The sequence below is a fragment of the Ceratotherium simum genome, chromosome X, assembly GCF_057802395.1.
Source record: "Ceratotherium simum simum isolate JZ-2026a chromosome X, ASM5780239v1, whole genome shotgun sequence".
NCBI classification, from domain to species: domain Eukaryota; kingdom Metazoa; phylum Chordata; class Mammalia; order Perissodactyla; family Rhinocerotidae; genus Ceratotherium; species Ceratotherium simum.
The window spans coordinates 109980182-110004772 of NC_141940.1; the positions used below are offsets into that span (position 1 = coordinate 109980182).

General features: G+C 41.7%; 1 protein-coding gene across 2 annotated transcripts; it reads left to right on the forward strand.

Moving 5' to 3' along the window:
* The first annotated feature begins 440 nt into the window (after window positions 1-440).
* Window positions 441-24325, forward strand: ACOT9 (acyl-CoA thioesterase 9). Of its 2 annotated transcripts, none has more exons than XM_004435201.3 (15): window positions 441-625; window positions 5262-5359; window positions 7259-7304; window positions 9145-9315; window positions 9576-9613; window positions 13238-13321; window positions 13937-14040; window positions 18403-18476; window positions 21701-21768; window positions 22290-22401; window positions 22564-22654; window positions 22804-22889; window positions 23309-23396; window positions 23548-23698; window positions 24058-24325. In XM_004435201.3, exons 1-15 carry the CDS (start codon window positions 606-608, stop codon window positions 24144-24146), a joined length of 1320 nt encoding a protein of 439 aa, XP_004435258.1. In that variant the 5' UTR covers window positions 441-605; the 3' UTR covers window positions 24147-24325. The 2 variants fall into 2 exon arrangements, with proteins under 2 accessions (XP_004435258.1, XP_087283388.1); XM_087427262.1 differs by lacking the exon at window positions 441-625 and adding an exon at window positions 1694-1819.
* Window positions 24326-24591: the final 266 nt, after the last annotated feature.

Sequence of the window (24591 nt, forward strand, 5' to 3'; positions counted from 1 at the left end):
TCCTGAAGACCAGGCCGCACCCCTGACTAACTAAATCAGAATCTCCAGAGGGTGGGGCCCATGCATCAGTATTTTGGAAAGCTGCGCAGAAGATTCCAACTTGCAGCTAAGGGCAAGACCACAGACCGGGAGCCGAGGCGTGGCGGTCAAGGTCGCGCGGCCTTCAGCGAAGAGGGATGACGAGTCAAGCTCTAAATACCCGGCCGCACTTGGCCTCCACGTCACACCCAGTCAGTGCGGCGCGGGGCGCTTAATCAACAACGGCGGGGATAGGCCGGTCCTCCAGTTAGCCCCACAGCCCGCGCTGCTGATTGAGTGGGAAGCACCACAGAGACGGACTGCAGCTTCCCGCCAATGAGCGGGGCTGCAGGCTCGCGGTCCCGCCCCCGGGCAGCGCGGCCCCGCCCCTGGGCGGCGCGGAGGCCCCTAGCCTCCCGGCGGTTTCTCCGCGAGGGTGCGGTCGTGGGGAGGGAGGTCTAGTCCCGCGCGCTGGCGGTCGCGCTCGCTCTCGCACTCCCACTCGCACTTTCCATTGCCTCAACCTCTCTGTGCTGAGCGGAGCACGGGGCCCTGGTCTCTTGTCGCGTGCGGGGCAGCAGAGCGTGATGAGGCAGGCGGCGCTGCGGTAGGTAGCCGGCGGCCTGGCGGGGCGCGGGCCGAGGGCCGCCCATGCCCGCCCTCTGCGCTGCTAGCGGGCCCGGGCGGAAGGAGTGGGCCGCCGTCGCGGGGGACTGTTGCCGTGGGCATCTGGGCAGAATGTGGGCCCCGGTGGGAAAGGGCGCCCGCCTACTGCGACCCCGCCCGGACGGAGCCCGCCGGCCTAGGGTGGGGCACCGCATCCCCCTCCCTAGCGTCTGCTGGCACGGAGCTAGCTATAGCAGCAGCTATAGCAGCGAAGCGGCACTCGAAGGGAGGAAGTTGGCTGTTCCCTGAAATTCCTTTTTCTTTGCTCCTCAAGGGTGTGGTTTTGGGGTAGCCCCTTGTCAGAAAACTAGTGTTTAGAGTGCCACAATACTTTTCCAGCCCTTTCCCCTCATTTGGAGAGGATTTTGGGTTAACTGCTTGACCTACTTGGACTCTGACTTAAGTGTTTTGTAACGTGGGCAGAGATTGCAGGGTGCCTCTTGGGCTCTCAGGACCTCAGGACTGTGTGACTAGGGCCCCTGGTGCTGATTGGAACTTGACCTTCAATGAGCAGCAAGGCCCTGTAAGGCGAGGTGGAGCAGGGGCTTTCATGGGACCACTTGGACAAAGAGGCTGCCTTTTTGTATATGTCATCATCCCCGTTTGTCCAGTTAAGGCCTCGGCCTTAGGGTCCAGGGCGTGCCTGACTCTCCCCAACCCCGCTTCATTGGAGCACTCCAGCTGTTCTAAGTTCCTTCTGCCTGGCTGGGTCCCAGCCGGCTCACCCGTGTTCCACCTCCTGGAGTCACCCCGCTACAGGTGCGCCTGCACCCCCACCCCCCCGTGTGGCCCGCAGTAATGTAATTCTGCCTGACCCGGATCCCATCAGTTCTCTTGGGGATCCTGAGCCTCTCTCACTGTCCCAGCGGACTTGGCTGTTAGTTGAAAAGGGTTCTCTTTCTCTTGTTTATAGCGCTTAACAAATAAAAGCTTCCTTACAGTATTTGAAGACAGGTTGAAAGTCGTTATGAGAAGGGCCACAGTTGGCTTGAGCTTTCATTGGAAGTGATGCGAAAGGCCTTCTACAAGCTCCGTGGTCTTGCCCATGTGCCTTCTTCCAGGAAACCTTGATCTCCTCTTCCCTGTTTGGAAGTCCTCTTTGCACTGAACTCCCATATGCCTGCGTTCCTTTCTTGTGAGTCCTATTGAACCTTAAGCAGGTACTCCGTCAGTGTCTAGTGAGAGAGAGTTCATAAATGGATACAGACTGTCTGAGATGACTAGGTTATTTGACTGGTGGGCAATCTTTATAGCTTCTTTTTTTTTCCTCCCCGGACTCACAAAAGAGTCACCTGAATTTGTTTAGTCTCTAAATTGAGGCATTTCTCCAGAGTGTAGGGCATATGACTTGCATTGCCTGTTATTGCACTGAAACCTTCCTGGACACTCACCCTAAGCTTGGGTCCCAGGACAGAGCCAAGACACTTGTGTTCCCACGTTCAGGTGACTTCTGTGACTCCCTAGGCAAGCCGTGGAGAGGTTGTGCTCCTTGGTCTCCTTTAATTGGAAAGGTTCAATCATGGAATCATCAGAGGATAAGTCAGTAACCCTGAGGTACTGAGGTGTTGGGTAGTGATTAAACCATTATCCCACCTCCTCCACCTCAGTGCTGCATTAAAGGGAAGAAGCCTGAGGTTATGAAAAGAGCAGCTTGCCTGCACATGCGTGTGTGTGTGTGTGTGTGTATGGTATGTATGGGGAGGGGATCAGTAGAACCGGGCTCTATCCAGTGTGCCAGTTGACTGGCACTGGGGAAAAGTCACCTAATTTCTTTGGGCCTCAGTTTCTTCAGGAGGTTGGTCTGAATCAGAATTTCTTTAATATAGGGGCCCATGGTGATGTCAAAATGGCATGGTCTGTGAACTTCTGAAATAGTATATACCATTTTGTGTCAGTGAAAATGTATTTCCCCCTTGGCATGAGGGTCCACAGTTTTCATCAGATTATCAGTAGATAGGATACCAAATTGTAGTGAAGAGTTACCATAAGCTGAATGTTCACAGTATGATAGAAACTTATTATACTGATACATGATAAGTATAATCAGCAATTTTTTTTGTGTGTGTGAGGAAGATCAGCCCTGAGCTAATGTCCGTGCTAATCCTCCTCTTTTTGCTGAGGAAGACTGGCTCTGAGCTAACATCTGTTGCCAATCCTCCTCCCTTTTTTTTTTCCCCTTTTCTCCCCTAAGCCCCACTAGTTAGTTGCATGTCATAGCTGCGCATCCTTCTAGTTGCTGTATGTGGGACGCGGCCTCAGCATGGCCAGAGAAGCGGTGCGTCGGTGCGCGCCTGGGATCCGAACCCGGGCCGCCAGCAGCGGAGCGTGCGCACCTAACCGCTAAGCCACGGGGCCGGCCCAACAATTTTTTTTAAAAATGTGCAAATTACGCCTTTGTTGTGCTACAGGGATATTTTCCAAATTTCTTAAGGCAGCATGCAAAGAACAGGGCTGCAGGACCACAGTTTTCCAAATAAATTGACCCAAATGTTTCTCTCTAGTACTCATTAACTCCTTCCTTTCCTATCTCCATTTGATTCTCCATTCAGAAGTGGTCCATCATGGAGCCTGGCTTCTGCTTTCTAAGTTTCTGGTCCTTACTGTTTGACCTTTAGGGGAGACTTTGGAGAAGCATGACTTTCTGGAATAATAATAGCTAAAGTTTTTTGAGGACTTGCCAGTGTACTAGGCACACTTCTAAGGGTTTAACGTTTGTTAACTTCTTTATCCTTATGACAATTCTATAATTCTCCCCATTTTACAGATGAGAAAACAGGCTCAGAGAGGTTAGGTAACTTGCCCAAGGTCACTGAGCTAACAAGCAGCATGGTCAGGCTCTTAACCTCTGTACTGTACTGCCTCTCACACAGGCAGGATGGAATGGTTTTATCACTCTTCGGAAAGTGCTGCTTCTTAGGGTAATAACAAAATACTTGTTATATGTGTATTTACCCCAAATATTTGAGATTGGTTATGTAGCTCCTGTTAGTTTGTGAGGAGTATTCAAAATATTTAGCCACTCAGAGTTAGATCCCATTTCTTACATTGGGTAGATCTACTGCATCTATTATAATTGCTAAGTAATGTATTGAGGGCATGATTTTTTTGCTCTTTCAGCTCATAGTAGCAATGGAAGATACTCACTTTTTCCAGTGTGCTTTTTAAAACCTGATATGGTCAGTTGCAGAATGCTAGTTTCTGAGATGGCAGAATGAAGGACTACATACTCTGTTTCCTTCAGTAAGGGATTTGAACCTACAGAAAATACTTCAAATGAAATAGGGAAAACAAATTCAAATCACATTCTGAGAAAATGCAAATTAGAAGGTCAAGAACAAGAAGACTGAAATATCTGCATATAAAAATACAGAAATGGAAAATTTATTGTGAAAAAATAAATCCAAAATATGTAAGATAGAGGCTTGTTAGCTATGTGATTGAAGAATAAACACAAAACCCAAAACCCCAACGGTCCAGCAAGCATTCTGGTCTTAGTGGACCAGCAGGGACTGCATCATAGCCAGTGTGATGACTGGATGGCTAAGGAGCTACATTGACCGGTGAGCGTGTGCTTGTATTTGTGTGTTCTTTGTAGTTAGATTAGTTGATTGGTGAAATGACAAGGATTTGTTCTAGCAGCACAAGTGTCAAGACTACATGTAGATTTCACCAACTATTTTTACTGAGAGGCTTTTCCCGAATGTTGTACTTCAGAAGAGAAATCTATAGTAAACTTGGGCTCTAAAGAAAATTAAAAGTATACTTTTTGGCGGAGAGGTTAGTCATCACTTGTCCCAGCGTTATCTAGTAAGAATTTACTGGTAGCTTGAGCTAGAATGAGTAATAGTGTTTGGGGTTCCTGCGCTCTTCATTCTTCAACTGTGCTCTCAACAGGTCCATTTGTCCCTGATACTATATGTGTGTTATCCCCACTAGGATGGTGTGTGGTTAGGAGTCAACACTTAAGCAATAGTGAACCAAAATCAACTTCAACAGCTTATTTTGGGAGAATAGATTAGGCACATTTGGGTAAATAGCTTTTATTTTATTCCATTAGGGAGTAGGAAATTTCTCCCTAAGTCCAATAAGTACTCTCTTTGAGTCTAGAAAGGGTTAATTCTATTTTCAAAGTTGATTAACTTATAATTGGGTTTAGCTTATTTATTGAGGGAATATGGTGTGATAACAAAGAACAAAGTAAATGTTCATAATTAATTTACTCAGCTGTTTTCCAAATCGATTCTAGGCTTCTGAAGCTAATAAAATAAAAAGAGCAAGAATAAATCCATTAATCCTGGTTTATATATTTTATTGATTTTGTAGATAGTTACCTAATTCTGCTCTTAAGAAATGATTACTGTAGCTAGATGATTTATGGAGTAGCCTCATATACAAATATACATACACTTGAGAAACAGGTTCAGACTCCTACAAGACAATATGTACTAAGGATGGGGGACAGCCAGGTGCTCTGGGAGGGGGGACAGCCAGGTGCTCTGAGAGGAGGCACAGGTCTTTGGGGTTGCTGAGGAAGAAGCCATGAACCTACGCTAAGTGTGTTTTATTTTGTTTTGTAGGCTTTGTACCTTGAGCAAGGGGCTCCTTACTCCTGGCAGAGGACTGACTCAAGGATCCCAGAATTCCGAGAAACAGAGAGTCTTCCACATTCGTGAAGGCAAGCATGGGTGTTGACCTTTTAGACCTAGGTGGTGAAATACCCTGTTTTATTTGGGAGGCGTATAGATAGATAGTGTAGGGCACATGAGGCATACTCAAGGTAGGTCTTGCATAAACTTCTCATTTACAAAATGACCAGGACAGCTTTGGGTAAAAGTCACATTCAGAATTTGAGCTTTGGTGCCTGGGAGTCTTGGGGACGGAGCTCTTTTAATTAAATGATTTCCTGGGTGTAGGTACTAAAGGGGAAGACATGGAAAAAAGAGACCTAATGCATAAATGAGAGATGGGCCCTTCAGTTGTACCAACTAAATGCTCCTAGTCTGTAGTTTTGTTAGAGGGACCCTGTTAATCTATGCCTAATTGAAGTTAATTTCAATTACTAATCTGATATGCAAACTATGGATGTCTTTATCAATTTAGGAGTATTCATTATAATTAAAATTGTGGCTTCTTTAAAGGGTCCAAATAAATATATATGTGTGTATATATATATATAATTTAAAATCCTACTTTCCTTCCTGGCCCTCAGCACCTGCATGTCTTCTTTTTTTTTTTTTTTTTTTAAAGATTTTATTTATTTATTTTTCCCCCAAAGCCCCAGTACATAGCTGTCTGTCATAGCTGCACATCCTTCCAGTTGCTGTATGTGGGATGCGGCCTCAGCATGGCTGGAGGAGTGGTGCCTCGGTGCGCACCCGGGATCCGAACCCGGGCCGCCGGCAGCGGAGAGCACGCACCCAACCGCTAAGCCACGGGGCCGGCCCTGCATGTCTTCTTACACTGACAAAACTAGTAATAATCCTTTTATGTCAGCGAGCATCAGTATTCTGTGTACTGTTTAGGATACTTTCTGTCCATTCGTTTATCCAGGAAACTCAGGAGGAAAAAAAATCAGAAATAAGACTTATCTACTAATAGTTATTTTTTTGCAGTTCTCTATGATCTAATTATAATTAGAGTTTGCACCAAATTTATGGTATATAACAATTGTTTGATAGAAAAATCAACCATGTTTTCATGACAGTCAAAGTGCATGTTAATCTAACCATATTTGGTTTTGATCAATTAGTTACTGAAGGACCAAGGATTGCTATAGTTAATTTCCTATAACTGGAATATATATTTTAAAATACTAGAAAAAACACATGAACTGAACTCATTTTTTGAAATCCTATAGATTTAGTTTTTACTTTTTAATTAGTACTCTTTGTGTAATTTATTTTCCCTTTATCCATATAGCATGTTCACCTATACATGTGAATCATGGTGTGTGTGGTAATTAGTATCAACTTTGTTTTTAAGTGCTTAAGTTTTTTTTCGCACTAATTCCTTCTTGCACTTTTGGGCAGTGAGCATTAACTAAAATTAAATTGCATTCTTTGCCTTTCCTTGGTTTACGTCTTTGCTTCATTTTTCTGGCTTAAACTTTTCTAACAATTTGGATAGTATAAATATATGAGAAATCAATTAGAATGAGACTCAGATTTGGATATTAGTGTTAGTCCCTGAACTAAGTAAGTAGATCTACTACTGCCTATAAGAAGATAGGCAGGATTCTGTTCATAGTATCTCCATCAAAAAGGGACTCCTCCTGACACTGATACAGCCCCATCTGATGAATAACTGGAGTTATCCATTTTTGTTTGTTTATATAAACCCCAGTGATTGGCACGGGGGTATTCTTTTCTGCACTAAGGAGACAATAGTTGTTTCAAGTTTTCAGGAAGCAGAGGCCTGATCCCTTCCCTGAGCTGTTGTGGCATTAAATGGAAATTCATGGGTCTTTAAAGCCTTTGAGTGCATGAACTGCTTTTCATAGTTCTTGAGCTTGTTGCCATAATCTGGTTCTCACATCTTTTTCTTTCATGGAATGACCTCTTTATTTTTGTTTCAGTTCGAGATAAGTTGCGGGAGATAGTAGGAGTATCCACAGACTGGAGGTAGGTGCTCTTCTGTTCATTCTTTCATCCCTAAAGTGGTATGCTAGGCCATATTTAGGCTCAGTTGATGGTGCCGTTGTAGGCATGGGGTGGGAGGGGCTCTGTGTTGGGAAATGGGTTGAGAGGTTTTTTACTTGGGGGAGGAGATCAACATTCCAACATACTCGTCAGTTGATGCATTGTCATAAAATAATTTGAGGTACTCTACATTTTTCAAAGTGCATTCAGGTATATTAACTCACTGATTCTCAGCCAAACTTGTGACATGCTTGTGGCCTGTGTTCCTATCCCTTTTTTACATATGATGAAACTGAAACTCAGAAAGATTGCACGATTAAGTATCAGAGTTTGGGACTTGAACCGAGGTTTCCTGGTTTTTCTATTTCATGCAACCTGACTCCTTTATTGCTTCTTGTCACTTCACAATTAACCAGGTCTCCCATACAACCTTTCTCTTTTTCTCAATGTTTCCCTGCTGTAATATAGGATAATATCCCTCTTGGTGCACAGCAATTTGAAGCTAAAATGAGATAAAGAGAACAAGCACAAGTGATCACTAGACATACTACAATAATCTATTGTTGGTATAGAAATTATCTAATGACTCTTTAACTCTTTGTATGAAAAATTTCAGTTTACTGAAAAGTAGAAAAAAAGAATACCTATGTCCCCACCATCTGGATTGGATACTTATTAACATTTTTCCAGATTTGCCAATATACATATATTGGCTGAACTATTTCTAGGTAACTTATAGGTATCATGACACTTCAGCATACATCTCTGATAAAATAAATACATTCTCCTGTGTAACAAAATCAGCAGTCATGTATTGCCAACAAAGACATTCTCTGACATAATGAAATTGATAGTGATTCCCTAATGGTATATTACTCATCCATATTCAGAATTCCTCAGCTGTCCCCCAAATGTCATTTATTGCTTTTTAAAAAAACATCAGGATCCAATAAAGGATTGTGTATTGCATTCAGTTGTCATGACTCTTTAGTCTCCCCTAATCCAGAATAATATCCCTTCCTCCTTCTTTTCCCCATGAGCTTGACTTTAAAGAGGCCAAGCTTGTCTTGTAGAATGTTTCACATTCTGGATTTACCTGATGCCATTTAACTTGTTCCTCTATTCCGTATATCTTTTGTAGGCTATAATACTTTTTGGCAATAATACTTCATAAGTGAAGCTTAGAAAGACATCTTAATTAATAATACTATCAACATTTTAGTTCCCTATCCCCTTGTCTCTCTCTTCTCTTCCACCTTAATCATCTCTTCTTTTTCTTCCCTTTCTGTCTCCTTTTTATGTTCTCTTCCTCTTTATCTTTTGCTCTGCCTTCCATACTTCTTTTGGATAGACTCCATTTTTCCTCCTCTGTCTCTCTTTCCTGAAATTGAAGGCAGAGAGAGAGAGCTGAGGCACAGAGAATACGAGAATTATCAAGGTGAGAAATGGGAATCTGGAGTTCAGTGGCCATGTCGTTCTTTAGCTCATATATATATACTATTGTATCTATCTCTGTATTTTTAATTTGATTTCAACTATTCTGTTCTTTGAATACACTTTTTGATGAGGGTGAGTATATGGTTCATTTGGGTGTATCTGTATCACTTTTAAGTATGTTTTTCTTATTTAGAAGCCTAAGAAATTTTAATAGAAATTTTTAATTTCCCCAAGTGGCAGGTGGGAAGGGAGGGAAGGAGGAGATGAGGTAGGTGCAGACCATCTCTTTCCTCCTTTGGTGGTGTCTGACTGGCCTGGATGTCACTGGGATTGTGGGATAGCACTGCTCCTGTGTTTCATGAAGCTTTGCATCCTTTCTTCTCAGAGACCATGTGAAAGCAATGGAGGAAAGAAAATTACTTCACAGTTTTTTGGCTAAGTCTCAGAAAGGACTGCCACCTAGGAGAATGAAAGACAGTTACATTGAAGTTCTCCTGCCTTTGGGCAGTCAGCCTGAATTACGAGAGAAATATTTGACTGTTCAAAACACCATAAGGTAACACAGCACTATTTTTATTTGTGTTATTTATTTGTTTTCATTTATGTCCTTTTAAAATAACAACTATGAGATATAATTCACACACCATACAATTCACCTACTTAAAGTGTACAATTCTGTGGTGTTTAGTATATTCAGAGAGTTGTGCAGCCATCACCACAGTCAACTTTAGAACATTTTCATCACCTCAAAATGTGTTATTTTTAAAGAGAGATCATCCTGATTTTCATTTAATTACAGTTTTATTTATTTCACAGATTTGGAAGGATTCTTGAGGATCTTGACAGCTTAGGAGGTACTGGTATTATTTTTGTATTTCTAAATAGATATTTACAGTTGTACATTGAATCCTATGGCTACACAGATGAGGATATTCTAAAAGATCAGAAAAAAGAAGGGCGTCTACTACCTCTGTTGTTATAATTTTTTTACCTAAAGTGTAGATTCCTATTTAATGGAGTTATAATCTGATTAATCCTTCTTTCCATTAACTTTTTAAAAACAGCCTTAAACTTACAGAAAAGTTGCAAATATAGTACAAAGAATTGTTCTTCCTTAATCGTGTGTGAGTATATTGCTGACATGATGCATATCACCTCCAAATGTTTTCATGGGTATTTCCTACAAACAAGGACATTCTCCTACATAACCACAATACAACCATCAAAATCAGGAAATTAACACTGGTATGTTAGACTGTGTAATCCTCAGACCTCAGTCAACTTTTGCCAATGGTCCTTTATAGCAGAAGAATCCAATTCTGAATTATATGTTGGATTTTGTTGTTGTGTCAGGAATAGTTCCTTGATCTTTCCTTAACTTTCATGGCCTTGACACTTTTGCATGTTATAGGCTGGTGTTTTCATGGAAAGTCCCTCGATTTGGGTTTGTTTGATGCTTCCCCATGATTAGATTCGGGACATGCATCTTTGGCAGGAATGTCACAGAAGAGATGCTATGTTCTTATTGCATCTTATGAAGTGGCACATAATTTTAATTTGTCCCATTACTGATGTTGTTAACTTGGATTACTTGATGAAGATAGTGTCTGCTAGGCTTCTTCACTGTAAAGTTACTCTTTTCCCCTTTGTAATTAATAAGTCCCTTGTACGGAGGTACTTTGAGACTTTGTAAATATCCCATTCCTCATTACACTTTCAACTTATTATTTTTAAATCAGCATGGACTCAGGGATTCCTATTTTACTGAATGTGTTATGATATGTTCCTATCATCTATTTTGGTGTTCAGATTGTCCCAGGACTGTCCCAGCCCTTCAGTCTGGCTTCTGTGTTTTTTTGTGTCCCCGTCATTCTCTGAGCACTTCCTCACTGTCTGGTCCTGGAATCAGCCAAATGTCCAAGGAGCCCTGGTTCTTTTTAATGGAGAATGATATTTAGCAACCAAGATCTAGGTGCTGGGAGTGGTCATCGCTGCTGGGGTATCACTTTTCCCATGCCCTCTCAGTGGATGAACACGGGAATATATGTACATACACATACATTTACATCTATGTTGATTTCTATATCTATCTCCCTTCCTCCCTACCTATCTACCTATCATCTCTTTCTCTATTTATGAAAACCCTGGGTTCACACTGAGAGCTCCAAGTCTAGTTCAACACCACAGGGTTCATTCTTATTTCCTCCCTTTTCATATTTGTAATTCCCTTCTCCAGCTGGCTCCATTATCCTTAATACATTTACTTATTACTGATCAGTTCCCCTGTTTGTAGCCAATTTCCTATTGCTGTCACCCCTAACCCCTCATGGACACTTCCTCACCTCACTGGGGTTCTACCCCATACCAGGTTCCATTCTGCAGGGTCACCCTTCTCATTGTGTTCAAGCTGCAATATGCTGGGCCATCGCTGTTGTCCCCTCTCTGCACGTCCTCCTGACCCCTTGGGCTCCAACACCCTATTCTAGGCTACCTTGCTTACTCCTACCTAATGACTTTTGGACTAAACAGTTGGGAAAGTGTTTGAAGAAAGACTCTAATAACTTTTTAAATATAGACACAATTCCATTGTTAGGCTGACACCTAGCTACTTTTTCTCCAGATTAAATAAACCTGGTTAAAAATTCTTATTGGCTTTTCATGAGATTGCGTGCGCACACACACCCACATCCACACACTTGACTTGGGTTTACTTAGGTGTCCCTGAATACATAAACTCCTCTGCCACTACCTTGTTTTTTTTCTCACTACCTCCTGTTGATGGTCAGTCTCTGTCACCTGTTCACTTGATTCTAGTCCTTCCGTTTCTTTAAGGATCTTGCCTTATCACATATGTTTTCTCCCTCATTTCTCAAGCCTTTTCTCAATTTCACTTTTCCCTCAACTTGTAAACTTATTCAAGGCTCTTCCATCTTAAAATGAAAAATAGGTAAAATCCTCTGCTCTTATAACATTCTCAAACTGTTTTTCTCCCTCACTTCAGAGCTAACTTTCTGGAAAGAACTGGAAAAATTTATCTGCTCTCATCACCTCTGTATCTTGACCTTCTGTTGTTCCCAGTCTCCCGTTCTGCTCCACCATGCCACTGAACTGCTCTTGTCAAGCTGACCATTGGCCCCCCTATTGCATGAAGTAATGGATACTTCTCAGGGCTTTCCTGACCCCTTTGCGGTTCCTAATGTTGTCAGCTCATCCTCGGGCTTTGGTGACATTTCCTCCTGCCTCTCTGGTTGCTCCTTCCCACTCTCCTTTGTAGGTTCCTCTTTCTCTGTTGATCCCTTAAGTGTCGGTTATCCCTAGGGTTTTGTCTTCTGCTCTTTTTGGGGGTGTTATCTGCACATTCTCCGTGAATAATCCCACCTATTCCCAGTGCTTCAGTTGCTATCAGTATGTGAAATACTTATGAAGCCCCACATTTCCTGAGCTGGTTTTCTGAGTTCCAGACCAGTTTGTCCTCCTGTCTACTGGACATCTTCATTTGGATGTGCCATAGGCTTCTCGAATTCAACATGTTGAAAACAGCTCATTCTGCCCTTCCTGTGTTCTCTTTTTCAGTGAATGGTACACTATCTTCACTCATGCAAGCTAGAAACCTGGGTTTATTCAAGTCTTGTCAAGTCTACCTTCTTCTTAGCTCTTGGATCTTTTCTCTTCATTTCCACTAACATTGCCATAGGTCAGATGCATATGATTTCTTTTCTGGGTACCACAGAGCCTTTTAAATGGAATTTATTGCCTTTAACCTCTCATTCCCTTAGTATATCCTTTAGCAGGTGCATAGATGAAAGGACTTATTGTCATTCAACAAATATTTATTGAGCACAGATCCTATCCTGAGGGTTGATGATACAAATTTGAAAGAATCTTGGGGGCAGTAGGGAGGCCACTAAACACAAAAGTATAATAGAATTTTAAATGAGGTGATATTCGTAAGGTGCTTAGAACCATGCTTGGTGCATATAATAATGCTTGTTAAAATGTGGTAACATAGAGACAACCGCAGGGTGGCATAGGAGCTGAGGGTGTTATGGGGAAGGAGGATAGCTCTGAGCAAAATAATTGCTTCATGATTAGGAAAGAGGAGGAAAACAGGTAGCTGAGTCCTTGTGATTTGTTTCTCTTTTCTGAAGCTGTTTGATGCTGTCAGGCTTGTGGTGGGGTCTTTTTCTGATTTAGGCACTGTGTCTCTGCAGAGTGGTGACAAGCCATTCTGGTGGGCTGGGGCTTTGGGCTCCAGTTTCCTTACCAAATCTAAAATTGAGGAGGCAGTCAGATTGGAGGATCTCTAAATCTCTAATGTATAAAAGTCTTTGGTCCTTGGATGAGATCACTAGTGGGATATAGGGGGTTGGGTCTTCAAAACAAGATAAGACTTTTTGTGGATTTCAGGGAGTAAATTGTAAATGTTGAGAAATAATTTTGCTTTTCCTGTATTTGGTTCTCTTCTATTTTTTTTACAGTTCTTATTTGCTACATGCACACCAAAATTCATTCAGCTAAGATGTCTCCTTTATCAATAGTTACAGCCCAGGTGGACAAGATTGGTAAGTGATATTATTTTCTATGCATACTTAGAATTCTTAGTAACTACAAGATATTATTGAGATTAGAGGAAATATTCTCCTTTGATGGGGAATTTTTATGTAAATATGCATATGAAAATATATAGAATGCTATATACCAAGATATTTGTTGTAATTTTCTTTGGCTGAAAGGGTTTTGGATGATTCCAGTTTTGTTTTTTATATTCTTTGCATTGTCTACATTTTTCAAAAAGGCATACAAATTTCTTTTGGATGTCAAAAAAATTTATTTATTTATTTATTTATTTATTTATTTATTTATTTATTTAGGTGAGGAAGGTTGGCCCTGTGCTAACATCTGTTGCCAGTCTTCCTCTATTTTGTATATGGGACGCTGCCACAGCATGGCTTGATGAGTGGTGTGTAGGTCCACGCCCTGGATCCGAACCCATGAACCCCGGGCCACCGAAGTGGAGCATGCAAACTTAACCACTATGCCACCGAGCTGGCCCCTATCTTTAGTTTTGAGGACAAGAAAGAAATGTAGTGGAATTCGCCAAAATTTCAAATGAAATTGTCCATTTACAGTACAGAAAATTTTGGGTATGGTTTGGACTCTGATTTTCTGGTTTGCAGATTTGTGTAAGACGAGCTTAGGCCCAGAACACGACATCAAGTTCAGTGGCCATGTGAGCTGGGTTGGGAAGACTTCCATGGAAGTAAAGATGAAAATGTGCCAGGTGTGTATGTACCCAAAGATTGCCCAGTTGTTCCAATACAACCAGAAAGAAAAGCTTATTTCCCTATCTATGCGTAGACAGATGTATAGCTCATCACTTCTAGAAAAACAATTGACAGTTTATGTCATAGATGGTGGGTTATTAATATTCTCCTCCTGGACAAAGACTGACATGTTATATGGTGTTTATGTTTAGTGTTTATTACTTTCAAATCATATACAGCTCCATGTTAAGGTGCTTGTTTGTGGTTTGGCCCCAGAGAATTTCACAAAAGTCTTAGTTATGTTAGGCATGAATGGGATTGGTCACTGTGTTAGTTGCGTGGGGCTGCTATAACAAAGTGCCGCAAAGAGGGTGGCTTAAAACAACAGAAATTAATTGTCTCACTGTTTGGAGGCTAGAAGTCCAAAATCAAGGTCTGGGCAGGGCCATGCTCCCTCTGAAACCTGTAGGGGGGAATCCTCCCTTGCTTCTTCCTAGCATCTATTGGTTCGCTGGCAGTCCTTGGTGTTCCTTGGCTTGTAGCTGCAGCACTGGAGTTTCCGGCCTCCATCATCACATGGCATTTTCCCTTGTGTGTCTTTGTCTCCATGTCTCTTCTCCTCTTCTTATAGGGACACCAGTCATATTGGACAAGGGCCTACCCTAATCCAGTATGACCTCGTTTTAACTGATTATATCTGCAGCCACCCTATTTCCAAATACATAAAGTCACATTCAAAGGTACTGAGGGTTAGGACTTCAGCATATCTTTTTGGGCAACACAATTCAACCCATAATAGTCACTTAGACTATTATAGCAGTTAGAGGCAGCCCCTCTAATGAGCACAACTCCGAATAGCTGTTATAAAGATATTGAAGAAATTTGAAAAGAAAAAGTACCTCAAAGAAGATATTAGCACAGAAATCAAATAATTCAGAGTATGTCCAAGATTTCATTGTGAAAACTTCTTAAGAATGACTTATTCAGTTATGCCAGTGTATTCAGTAGGTCTATTATTCAGATACATTTTTTCTGTTAGGGAATTAGGAAGCATTTTGCCTTTTGGGAAAAGTCTGAAGCTTGTTCTGCAGTAATTAAAGTTATTTGTAAAAATAGTTAACTCCCACTGTTGCTGTAACTGACAGTAGTACTGTTTTTAAAACAAAACATAAGAAAGTTGTTGGAGGCGCTGCTATGGTTTGTCCACATTCTTTTTTAATCTTCACGGTTGATTCCTAGCCTGTTCAGTGCCACGCAGAGCAGATTTCTGGCACAGGACCTACTTTCTAGGGAATCTTGACATTCTGAATCTCGGACAAACAGGTTGAAAAAGAGATACAGAAATTATTGGGAGGAGAGAGTTAATGAAAATCACTGTCAGACAAGTACACACTCTTGTTTGAAATTTGCATTTCTCATTGGCCATTTTGACTAATAACTCATGACTTGAGTGACCCTTCCTATTCCAGAGAGGGAGCTTGGCGATAAGCGCCCTGCCTCTGGTGTGGGTACGTGTAAGTTTAGATCCAAGCTCTGCTGCTTATTAGCCATGTGACTGTGGGTATATTACTTATCTGCTCTGAGCCTCTGTTTTCTCAGTGTAACATGGAAACAGTAATAGTACCACGTTATATGGTGTGGTTAGGGTGAAATGAAGAAACAACCCAGTCATGTGAAATACTTGGTACAGTGCATGTCACACAGTAACCACTAGTCAATGTTGGCAGTATGTTAATTTATTATCATTACTATTGAGATGGTCCCAAATCTCTCTTCTAGGCTTGATCTTCAGACTCAGCTTTCCGAGTGCCTGTTATAGCTCTCTCCCTACATATGCTCTTGCTGCCTCAAGTCCAGTGTGTTCTAAACTGAGTGCATCAGCTTCCTTTCCAATCCTGATCCTCCTCCAGTTTCCCCCAGCTCCAAACCTTTGTGATAACTTTAATTTTTCCCTTTCCCATGCAGCCTTTTGCCAAGTCTTGCGAAATCATCACCCACAGTAACTCACCAGAGTCCTTTTCTTCCCCGTCCCCTTGGCCCCTGTATTTCATTCAAGCCCTCACTGCCTCTTGTGTGAGTACTTTAACTGCCTTTTAATTAGCCTGCCTGCCTCTAGTCTGTTTTCCTTCTGTTAATTTTACACATTTTTACCAAATAGATCTTCCCAAAGCCGATTTTAAATCACATTGCTTCCCTTGTCAAAAGCCTTCAGTGACCATTATCTGTGGATTAAAGTCTAAACTCTTTTGACTAGTTAGGATCCAAAGTGCTCTGTCAACTGGCTCCAATCTACCTTTTCAACTATGTTCCCTCCCACTTACCATTTATATACCTTCATAGAGCTCACCGCTGGGCACTTTGAGCATCCCAAGAGTAGGGAGTTGTTCATCTTTGCATTCCTGATGCTTGGCACTAGTAGATGTTCATTATAATAAACCATAATTTAAGCAGTAAGTCAGTGGATGAGTATCATTGCTTATGCTTTTTCCTTTACCTGAAATCCTTGTGCTCTGGCTCTGCGTGTCCACATTCCACCTGTGCTTCTGGGTCACTTCATGCTCAAATCCTTCCCCAATCCTCCCAGCTCATGGTACCTGTTCCTTCCCCATCACTCCTTCCTCAGTACCTTTTCTCTGACTCTCTCTCCTGGCACCTGCTAATCTCTGCCCCACAGAGCTGCATACACACATGTCTTTTCTCTTCTACTAGACTACGTACTCCTTAGTAACAGGATCTGGGTGTGAGTCCCCTAGCCTGCTCCCTGACATTCACTCATTTAGCATTCACTTAGCAATTATTTTTGAGTGCCTGTTCTGTGCTAGGTGTATAGCAGTGAGCAACACAGAGAAGTTCCATTCTCTTGGAATTTACATTCTAGTAGTGCTCAATAATTACCTGCCTCAGTTCATTCATCGGCAGTCATTGATCGGGTATCTGCCAGCTGCCAGTGTTTGTGCTAAGTGCTAGGGATACAAATGTGCATAAAAATGCTATTTGTCCTTAGGGAGCTCACAGTGTAATAGGGAGACAGCCATATAAATAAATGATTATGATATAGTATATTAAGTATTATGCAGTATTTCTCAACAGGGACACTGTTGGCATTGTATGTGGGAAAGTTCTTTTTTCTGCAAGACTGTCCCCTGCATTTTGAGGCATTTAGCTCCCTAGTTACCCCTGTCCCTGTTGGTAGTGTCCCCCAAGTCATGTGATAACCAAAACCAGCCCTACGCATTTCCAGATGCCCCCTACTGGGGTGGTATCCACCACTCTTACATTGAGAATCACTGTCAAGGAAGGACTTTGTTTCTATTTAGGTGGCAAAGGAGGGAATGATGAGCTGTGCCTGGGGTGTAGGGATGGGGCAGGGAGGGGAGGAGTGTCTTGAGGAATGCGGCTGTGAGGAAGGCATCAGGCAAAGATGTGGAGGGGGGCGGGCATTCAACAGCATAGTACATTCCAGGACCTGCAAGTTGTTAGCTGTGGCTAGGGAAGAAGGTGCAGGTATGAGGGAGTGTTTGGTGAACAACTGGAGAGGAATCTGGGCTCTGTTGTGGAGGGCTTTATATACAGTGCCAACAGGCTTAGAGCAGATGCCAGGAGAAAATCGAGGGGGAAGGCGATAAGGGCGTGAGCAGGCAGTAGTGGTGAGGACTAGTGATGAGGTTTGTTGAGGAGGGAACTGAATATACCCTCAGCTTATGGTAAGACTATGATATGACTTCTGGAAGTACAGGCTGCTAGAGGATAAAGAAGCACCTTAAAACCTCAAAGGCTTGTGCACTGTAAATATTTAGCTTAATCCACAGAATTGTCACTGATCTTATCTCTTCTTGGGAGCCCTTGTGCTTGGCTAGGGAGACGTAAACATATGCTGGCAGTCGCCACAATGAAGCTCCCTGAAATTACTAATGTCAGCGAGAGTGGTGGGAGGTCCACCTGGCCCTGTGGGCCATCATGAGGACCGGTGGGCCTGAAGACGGCCTGAATTCTGCATGATGCGGACAGTTAAGTGATGATGGGGCAGAAGGTCCCTCTGTGACCCTGGCCCTTGCGTCCCAGTCATGCACAGATTTAAAGCCCATAGTTCATATTCGTCCCAGCACTTCTTGCACGGTGCACCGTTTGGGTTTTTGAGTGTCTTTCTCCTCTGCTAGACCACAGGCTCCTTGGTCATGCTGCCATTCCCACCCAGAGCCTAGTTCTGTGCCTGGCAACTCAGGCTGGGCAACTCAGCAGATGGTGGTTAATGAATGCCCTTCTCCTCTTTTTCTAATTTCAGCCTTTCTCAAAGCATGCAGGATATCTGTTAGAACTGGAGTAGGTCTTCCCAGTAAATGCATTTCTTACATCTATGTTTTCTTTCCTTTGTTCTTTAGTTACATGGCGATGAATTTTGTCCTGTTTTGGATGCAACATTTGTAATGGTGGCTCGTGATTCTGAAAATAAAGGGTAATTGCTATTTTTTCCTAATTCCTTATTTTGAAAAATTTCAAAGATACATAAAACTGGAGAAAAGACTATAATCAATTTCCATATACCCATCCCCTAGACTTAAGAGATTAAACATTTTTGCTGTATTTGGTTCGTTTTTTTAAGTATATCATTTTCTTTATAATGTTCTAAATCCCAGACATAATGACATTTTACCTCTAAATACTTTAGCATCTCTTTAAAAATAAGGATATTTTCTGGGCCAGCCCCGTGGCTTAGCGGTTAAGTGAGCACGCTCCACTGCTGGCGACCCGGGTTCGGATCCCGGGCGCGCACCGACGCACCGCTTCTCCGGCCATGCTGAGGCCGCGTCCCACATACAGCAACTAGAAGGATGTGCAGCTATGACATACAACTATCTACTGGGGCTTTGGGGGGAAAAATAAATAAATAAAATCTTAAAAAAAAAATAAGGATATTTTCTTAAATAACTACATTACTATTAGCATGCCTAACAAAAATAATAGTATGTTTTTAATATATGCTAATAATCAGTTCATATTCAGTTTCCCCAAAATATATTTTTAATGATTTGTTCAAATCAGGATCCAAACAAGGTCCACATATTATATTCGATTTTTATGTCTCCTAAGCCTATTTTTTTAATAGCTTTATTGAGATATAATTCACATACTATACAATTCACCCATTGAAAGTGTGCAATTTAATGGCTTTTAGTGTACTCACCGAGTTGTGTGATCTCTTAAGGCTGTTTTAATAGAATAGAATAGATGTGTTTCTCCACTGCCCCCTTATTGTTCGTATCATTAACTCCTTGAAAGGCCAGATCGGTTCTTCTGTACAATGTCCACCTTTCTGGATTTGTCTCATCGCATCCTCATGGTATTTCTTTTTGAATTGTTTCTCTATCCTTAGTATTTTCTGTAAGCTGAAGTTAGAGCTAAAGCCTTGATCAGATTCGGGTTCAACATAATTGGTGAGAGCAGTTCGTAGGTGGCGCTGTTGTATCTCGTATTGCATCTTATTAGGAGGTACAGATTGTCCCATTCTTAGTGATGCTAAGATTGATGTGTGGCTTCAAGTGGTGACAGACTGATCTTTCCATTGTAAAGTTCAGTTTATCCTCTTATGATCAGCAATAATCTACAGGGTGTAGTACAGTGCAGGGTGTATCCAAGGTATACTTTTCATCCTGTGAATAGCTAGTTCCCCATCAGTCTTCCTCCAGTGCTTTTAATGTCGATTGCTGATCATTGCTCTAATCATTAGGGGGTGTAAAATGATTCTCAAATACTGTCATTCCTTCTACATTTATTAGCTGGAGTTCTGTAAAGGAGAGCTTTCCCTTATCAATAGGGAATTTGGTTTGTAAAGGAAAGTCAGGATTAATGTTTCATTCTTGCCCTTTATGTACATATTTTCAGAATAACAAGTTGGTTTACTATCTAGTGATGACATGGTTTTTCTACTTTTTTGGCTTTTTAAAAAAGTATCATTGTGAATTCATGGATTTTAATATAGTACATATATTTCGATAAATTGCAGCTGTTGTTCTTCTTGATGCTCAGAGTTTACTGTCTTTGGTCAGTGGGAGCTCCTTTAAGCTGGCTCCTGTAATAAGCTCTTCTGACGTTTCCCCTTTAGTCTCTGATACCTTCCTGTTCTCTGGTGCAAAAAATTTTTTTGGCTCATCTTATACATTTCTGCCCCAAACCTGGAGTTAGCCATTTCTCTAAGGAGTCCTGGGGTTCCTTTTAGTGGGGACTGGTATTTAGAGAGCCAAATCTGAGCACCAGAACTATACATTTTTACTAGTTTGTCATTGATTTGGGGTCTTTTCAGTGGACAGAGCTAAGATGTATGTTAAAAAGCAAGCAAATAACCTCATACATTTTACTGTCATTTCGAAGTCAGATTTAACCACACAGACTTGAACTTATTTGGCTTTATACTTTATCTTTTTTCTCTTAAATTGAATTCTTGCTTCCTAACAACAGTTACACCCAAGGCATTCCAACTGAGAAAACTGACTGTGGGAGTGGGGTAGAAGGGAATATTACAGGATTGCTGTTTGTATAGGACGGAGTCTAGAGGCCTATGGGAGGTCTAATTTGTATTAGAAACGTGAGTTAGGAGTCGACAGTGAGAATCTTTTCCACTGCATGGAAAGCTGACTTGGAAAACCGAATTAAGATAGAAAATACCTTGATGACTCTGATCTGAGCGAAGAATACACTCATCTACTCTAGCTCCTCCCACCAGCCCCAGCTGACCTTCTGCTCCTACTGGCTGGCCTGGGGCTCCTTTTCCAGCGCTGGGGGGGCATTACTTGAAGTTTCTCTCCCAGCCGATGCATTTCCATTTTCCAAGGTGCCATTTCAGTTCTTTTCTTTCCGTTGTTGTTTCATCAAACCTTTGGATTCTATCACAGTGAAGTACTGTCCCTTTTATCTCAGTTTTTTATTTTGAAAAATTTGACATCTACAGAAAAGTAGAATAATGCAATGAACACCCATATACTCTTCACCTGAATTCACCAATTAACATTTTACCACCAGGCTTAGTCTCTCGCCCTCTCTCTATAAATACACATGTATACATATTTGTTTCTCTGAAGCCTTTGAAAGTGAGTTTGAGACTTCACTCATAAACAGTTCAGCATGTATGGCCTAAGAATAAGGTAATTCCCCTACATAACCTCACTGCTTTTATTATATCCAAGAAATTTAACAGTGATACTATTAGATTTTCTAATATATGATCCATATTCAAACTTTGTCAGTTGTCCCTAAAATATCCTTTATAGCCTTTTCCCGAGTCAGGATCCAATTAAGGATCATGTATTGCATGTGGTTATCATGTTTCTTTAAAATAGCCCCCCTGCCATTTTTGGTCTTTTAAGATATGGTATTTTTGAAGAGTCTAGGCCAATTGTCTTGTAGAATGTTCTACAACCTATTTTTGACTGTGTCCTCATTGTTAGAATCAGGTGAAACATTTTGGCAAGCAGCAGTATCCTTTTTATAACGTGAACTTTCTAGTGTACAGATAAGTCTATAATCAGAAGGCTCCCCTAATTGTTCCAGAGTTCGTGTGTGAAGCAGTCAGTAAGCGTTACCCAAAACAAACAGCAAAGACTTTAAAACTAGTGGGTAATTGTTCATCTTCCATTTTTGTTGGATAATGGCACATCATAAACTGTATTCTTTTCTTCTCTTTAGGCCTGCATTTGTAAATCCACTCATCCCTGAAAGCCCAGAGGAAGAAGAGCTCTTTAGACAAGGAGAATGTATATTAATTTGTTTATAATAAGATCCAATTTAAAAAGCACGTTAACTAGACTGCAGAGGAGATTATTTAAGAGTATGTACGGACTCCTCATACCGGTCAAGTGTCGTACTCATGCCAAGAATTTATTAAAATTAAAAATACCTTATTTTTTGTTCCAGAGTCCATACTTTGAACAATTTTATTGATGAGACAATATTCATTAAGTGAAGTAATTTGTTTTCTCGTTTTTAATGAAATGGGCAATGTTTCTTAATGAAATAACTGCTGGTCGGGGATCTAGGTCGGGATGATTATAAGTGGTCTCACACTGAGCTGATATAATTTCCATCTGAAAGCCAAGAATCTCTAGACGTTTTTTTGTGGCCTTGGCAGCCTTCTCTGGGATATATGTACAATTTCCAGTGGGCTTTTGAAATCTGGAAATATTGCCTTTGTAGGGCCCAGGGCAGCCCAGGTCAGGAACCCCAGTGCTGTAGCGTGACCCTCCTGATTGTAGCTCCTTATTGTCCCGTGTTCCAGTGAACAAGGGGAGAAGGGTTGCCTTCACCTCCACGTCCTTACTGAAAATGGCTCCCAGTGCTGAGGAGAGGACGACCATACATGAGATGTTTCTTAACACGCTGGATCCAAAGTAAGTTAGGGTGCTGAGATTCCAGGTTGGGAAAGCATTTAAACCTTGGCCTTCTCCAGAGCCACGCCTGCCTGAACATATTGGAAGCCATTTGCAAATATTTTACTTTTCAGCAGCGAAACCATGGCATTAACAGGGTTTACTAAATCTCCATTTGTACAGGACTATAAGTTTTCGAAGTCGAGTTTTGCCCCCTAAGGCAATGTGGATGGAGAACTCAAAACTGAAGAGCTTGGAAGTTTGCCACCCTCAGGTATCATAATTTAGTGAAAATCTTCTGAATAGGATAACTTGCATTCATGATACTCATCTAAGATTTGACACACTTTTAAGCTGACCTCTGTTCCATGGCATTGTTAATTCTTTTGTTGGTATTTGTTAATATCTATTTTATGTCCAAAGGAGCGGAACATTTTTAATCGGATCTTTGGCGGTTTCCTTATGAGGAAGGCATATGAACTTGGATGGGCGACTGCTTGTAACTTCGGGTGAGTTGGATTTCAGGTCATCTTAACTTTTGAGAAGCAGTTTATACTACCCCATCGAAATGAGACATTTTGGACCATTCTGGATGTGCTGGGGAATATGTTGTGGTTTTAAATAAATACCACACTGATACCAGCTGGGTTTGATCTTCATTTTAGAAGGCTGTTGCTCTGACATGGTAAGTTAGTACATTCAAGACCTCCTGAGAAAAGGAGGTGATGATATGCAGAAGGGAAAAGATACAGTGATTTTGGCACTGCTCACAGTGGCATCTCTTACCATTCCTCACTGGTATGATTGTTTCCCCCTTCTCTAGGTTTATTCTTTGATCATTTAAATTTTGCTTCCGCTGATGGTTAGGGAGAAAGTAGAGATCATCTGAGTTGTGCAGCTGACCCCACGTTCTGCCTCTCCCCAACAGTGGTTCCCGACCGTTTGTCATAGCAGTGGATGATATCATGTTTCAGAAACCTGTTGAGGTTGGATCACTGCTGTTTCTTTCTTCGCAGGTAGGTGTGTGATGAGAGATGAAATACAATTTTTTAATCATTTGGGCCTAGAGGAGAAGTTTTTATATTCTAAAGCCACTGTTTCTCTTATGACTGCCTTCCCCCCTCTTCCTAATGCAATTGACTGACTATCGTGTCTATAACCTCTTAGGTTTGCTTTACTCAGGACAATTACATGCAAGTCAGAGTACACAGTGAAGTGGCCTCTCTTCAGAATAGAGAGCATACGACCACCAATGTCTTTCATTTCACGTTCATGTCGGAAAAAGAAGTGCCCTTGGTTTTTCCCAGAACGTATGGAGGTAAGCAGCAGTGTCTGCTTGTCCCTAATGAAGGCAAGGCCTTGTAAAGAAATTTTTGCCTTTTTAAATTGTTGTAGGAAGTATACCAATGCCTTTTAGTTTGAGAGCATATCTTGAGGAGATTGTGCTTTTGAGGTTCTGCAGCCCTGAGGGCTGTTCTGAGCCACCTGGCTGTTGTCTGAAGGGCCGGTGCCAGCTGCACGCAGCCACTGGTGGTCACAGACTGGTCCAGCCAAAGGAAAGGGGCAGGAGTCGAGGCCCTCTCCCTTGAGAACTTGGCACACCCCTTGGTCTTGTGTTTGTACCATGATTTCTAAGATGCTGCAAGTTTCTGCATGGTTCTCTCTCTTGTGTTTCAGAGTCCATGCTGTATTTAGATGGGCAGCGACATTTCAACTCCATGAGTGTACCAGTGAATTTGAGAAAGGACTACCTTGTGGAGCCCTAGGAGAGCCATGCTTGTTGAAGACCAGCACTCCACAGTGACGTAGTGCCTGATGAAGGCCTGATCCAGTGTTTGGTTTTAGTGTTTATTCTCATCCTCCATAGAGAAGAAGAATGTATTCAGCTTTTGGGATGATCAGAAATGCAGAACGAGAGGGTGGCCGGGTGGGTGGGGCAGAAGGAGAAAAAGTTATTAAACAATAAATACTTTTAAAATAATTTAAATTGTGAACCTATCATGTTGCCTTCTGTCTGCTAAAGAAATTAGGGCAGAATGCTTTTTCATACGGTTGGAAACATTGTTTTCTTACACATATCGAAAACGATCAATATATGCGATTTCCTGCCAAGGCATTTGGAAGGCATTCTTTAAGCCTGACCTTTGCTGCAATTCCCCCGTGTCATCTAAATCTCATCAACCCTACATGATTCCTTTGTATTTTGCCTCC

What these genes read in the sequence shown, in the direction of transcription:
- ACOT9 (XM_004435201.3), top strand. Translation starts at nt 606, where the DNA reads ATGAGGCAGGCGGCGCTGCG. An exon ending in GCTCTTTAGACAAGGAGAAT is followed by an intron (nt 21,769 to 22,289) that starts GTATATTAATTT and finishes CCCGTGTTCCAG; the next exon opens with TGAACAAGGGGAGAAGGGTT. An exon ending in GCGACTGCTTGTAACTTCGG is followed by an intron (nt 22,890 to 23,308) that starts GTGAGTTGGATT and finishes TCTCCCCAACAG; the next exon opens with TGGTTCCCGACCGTTTGTCA.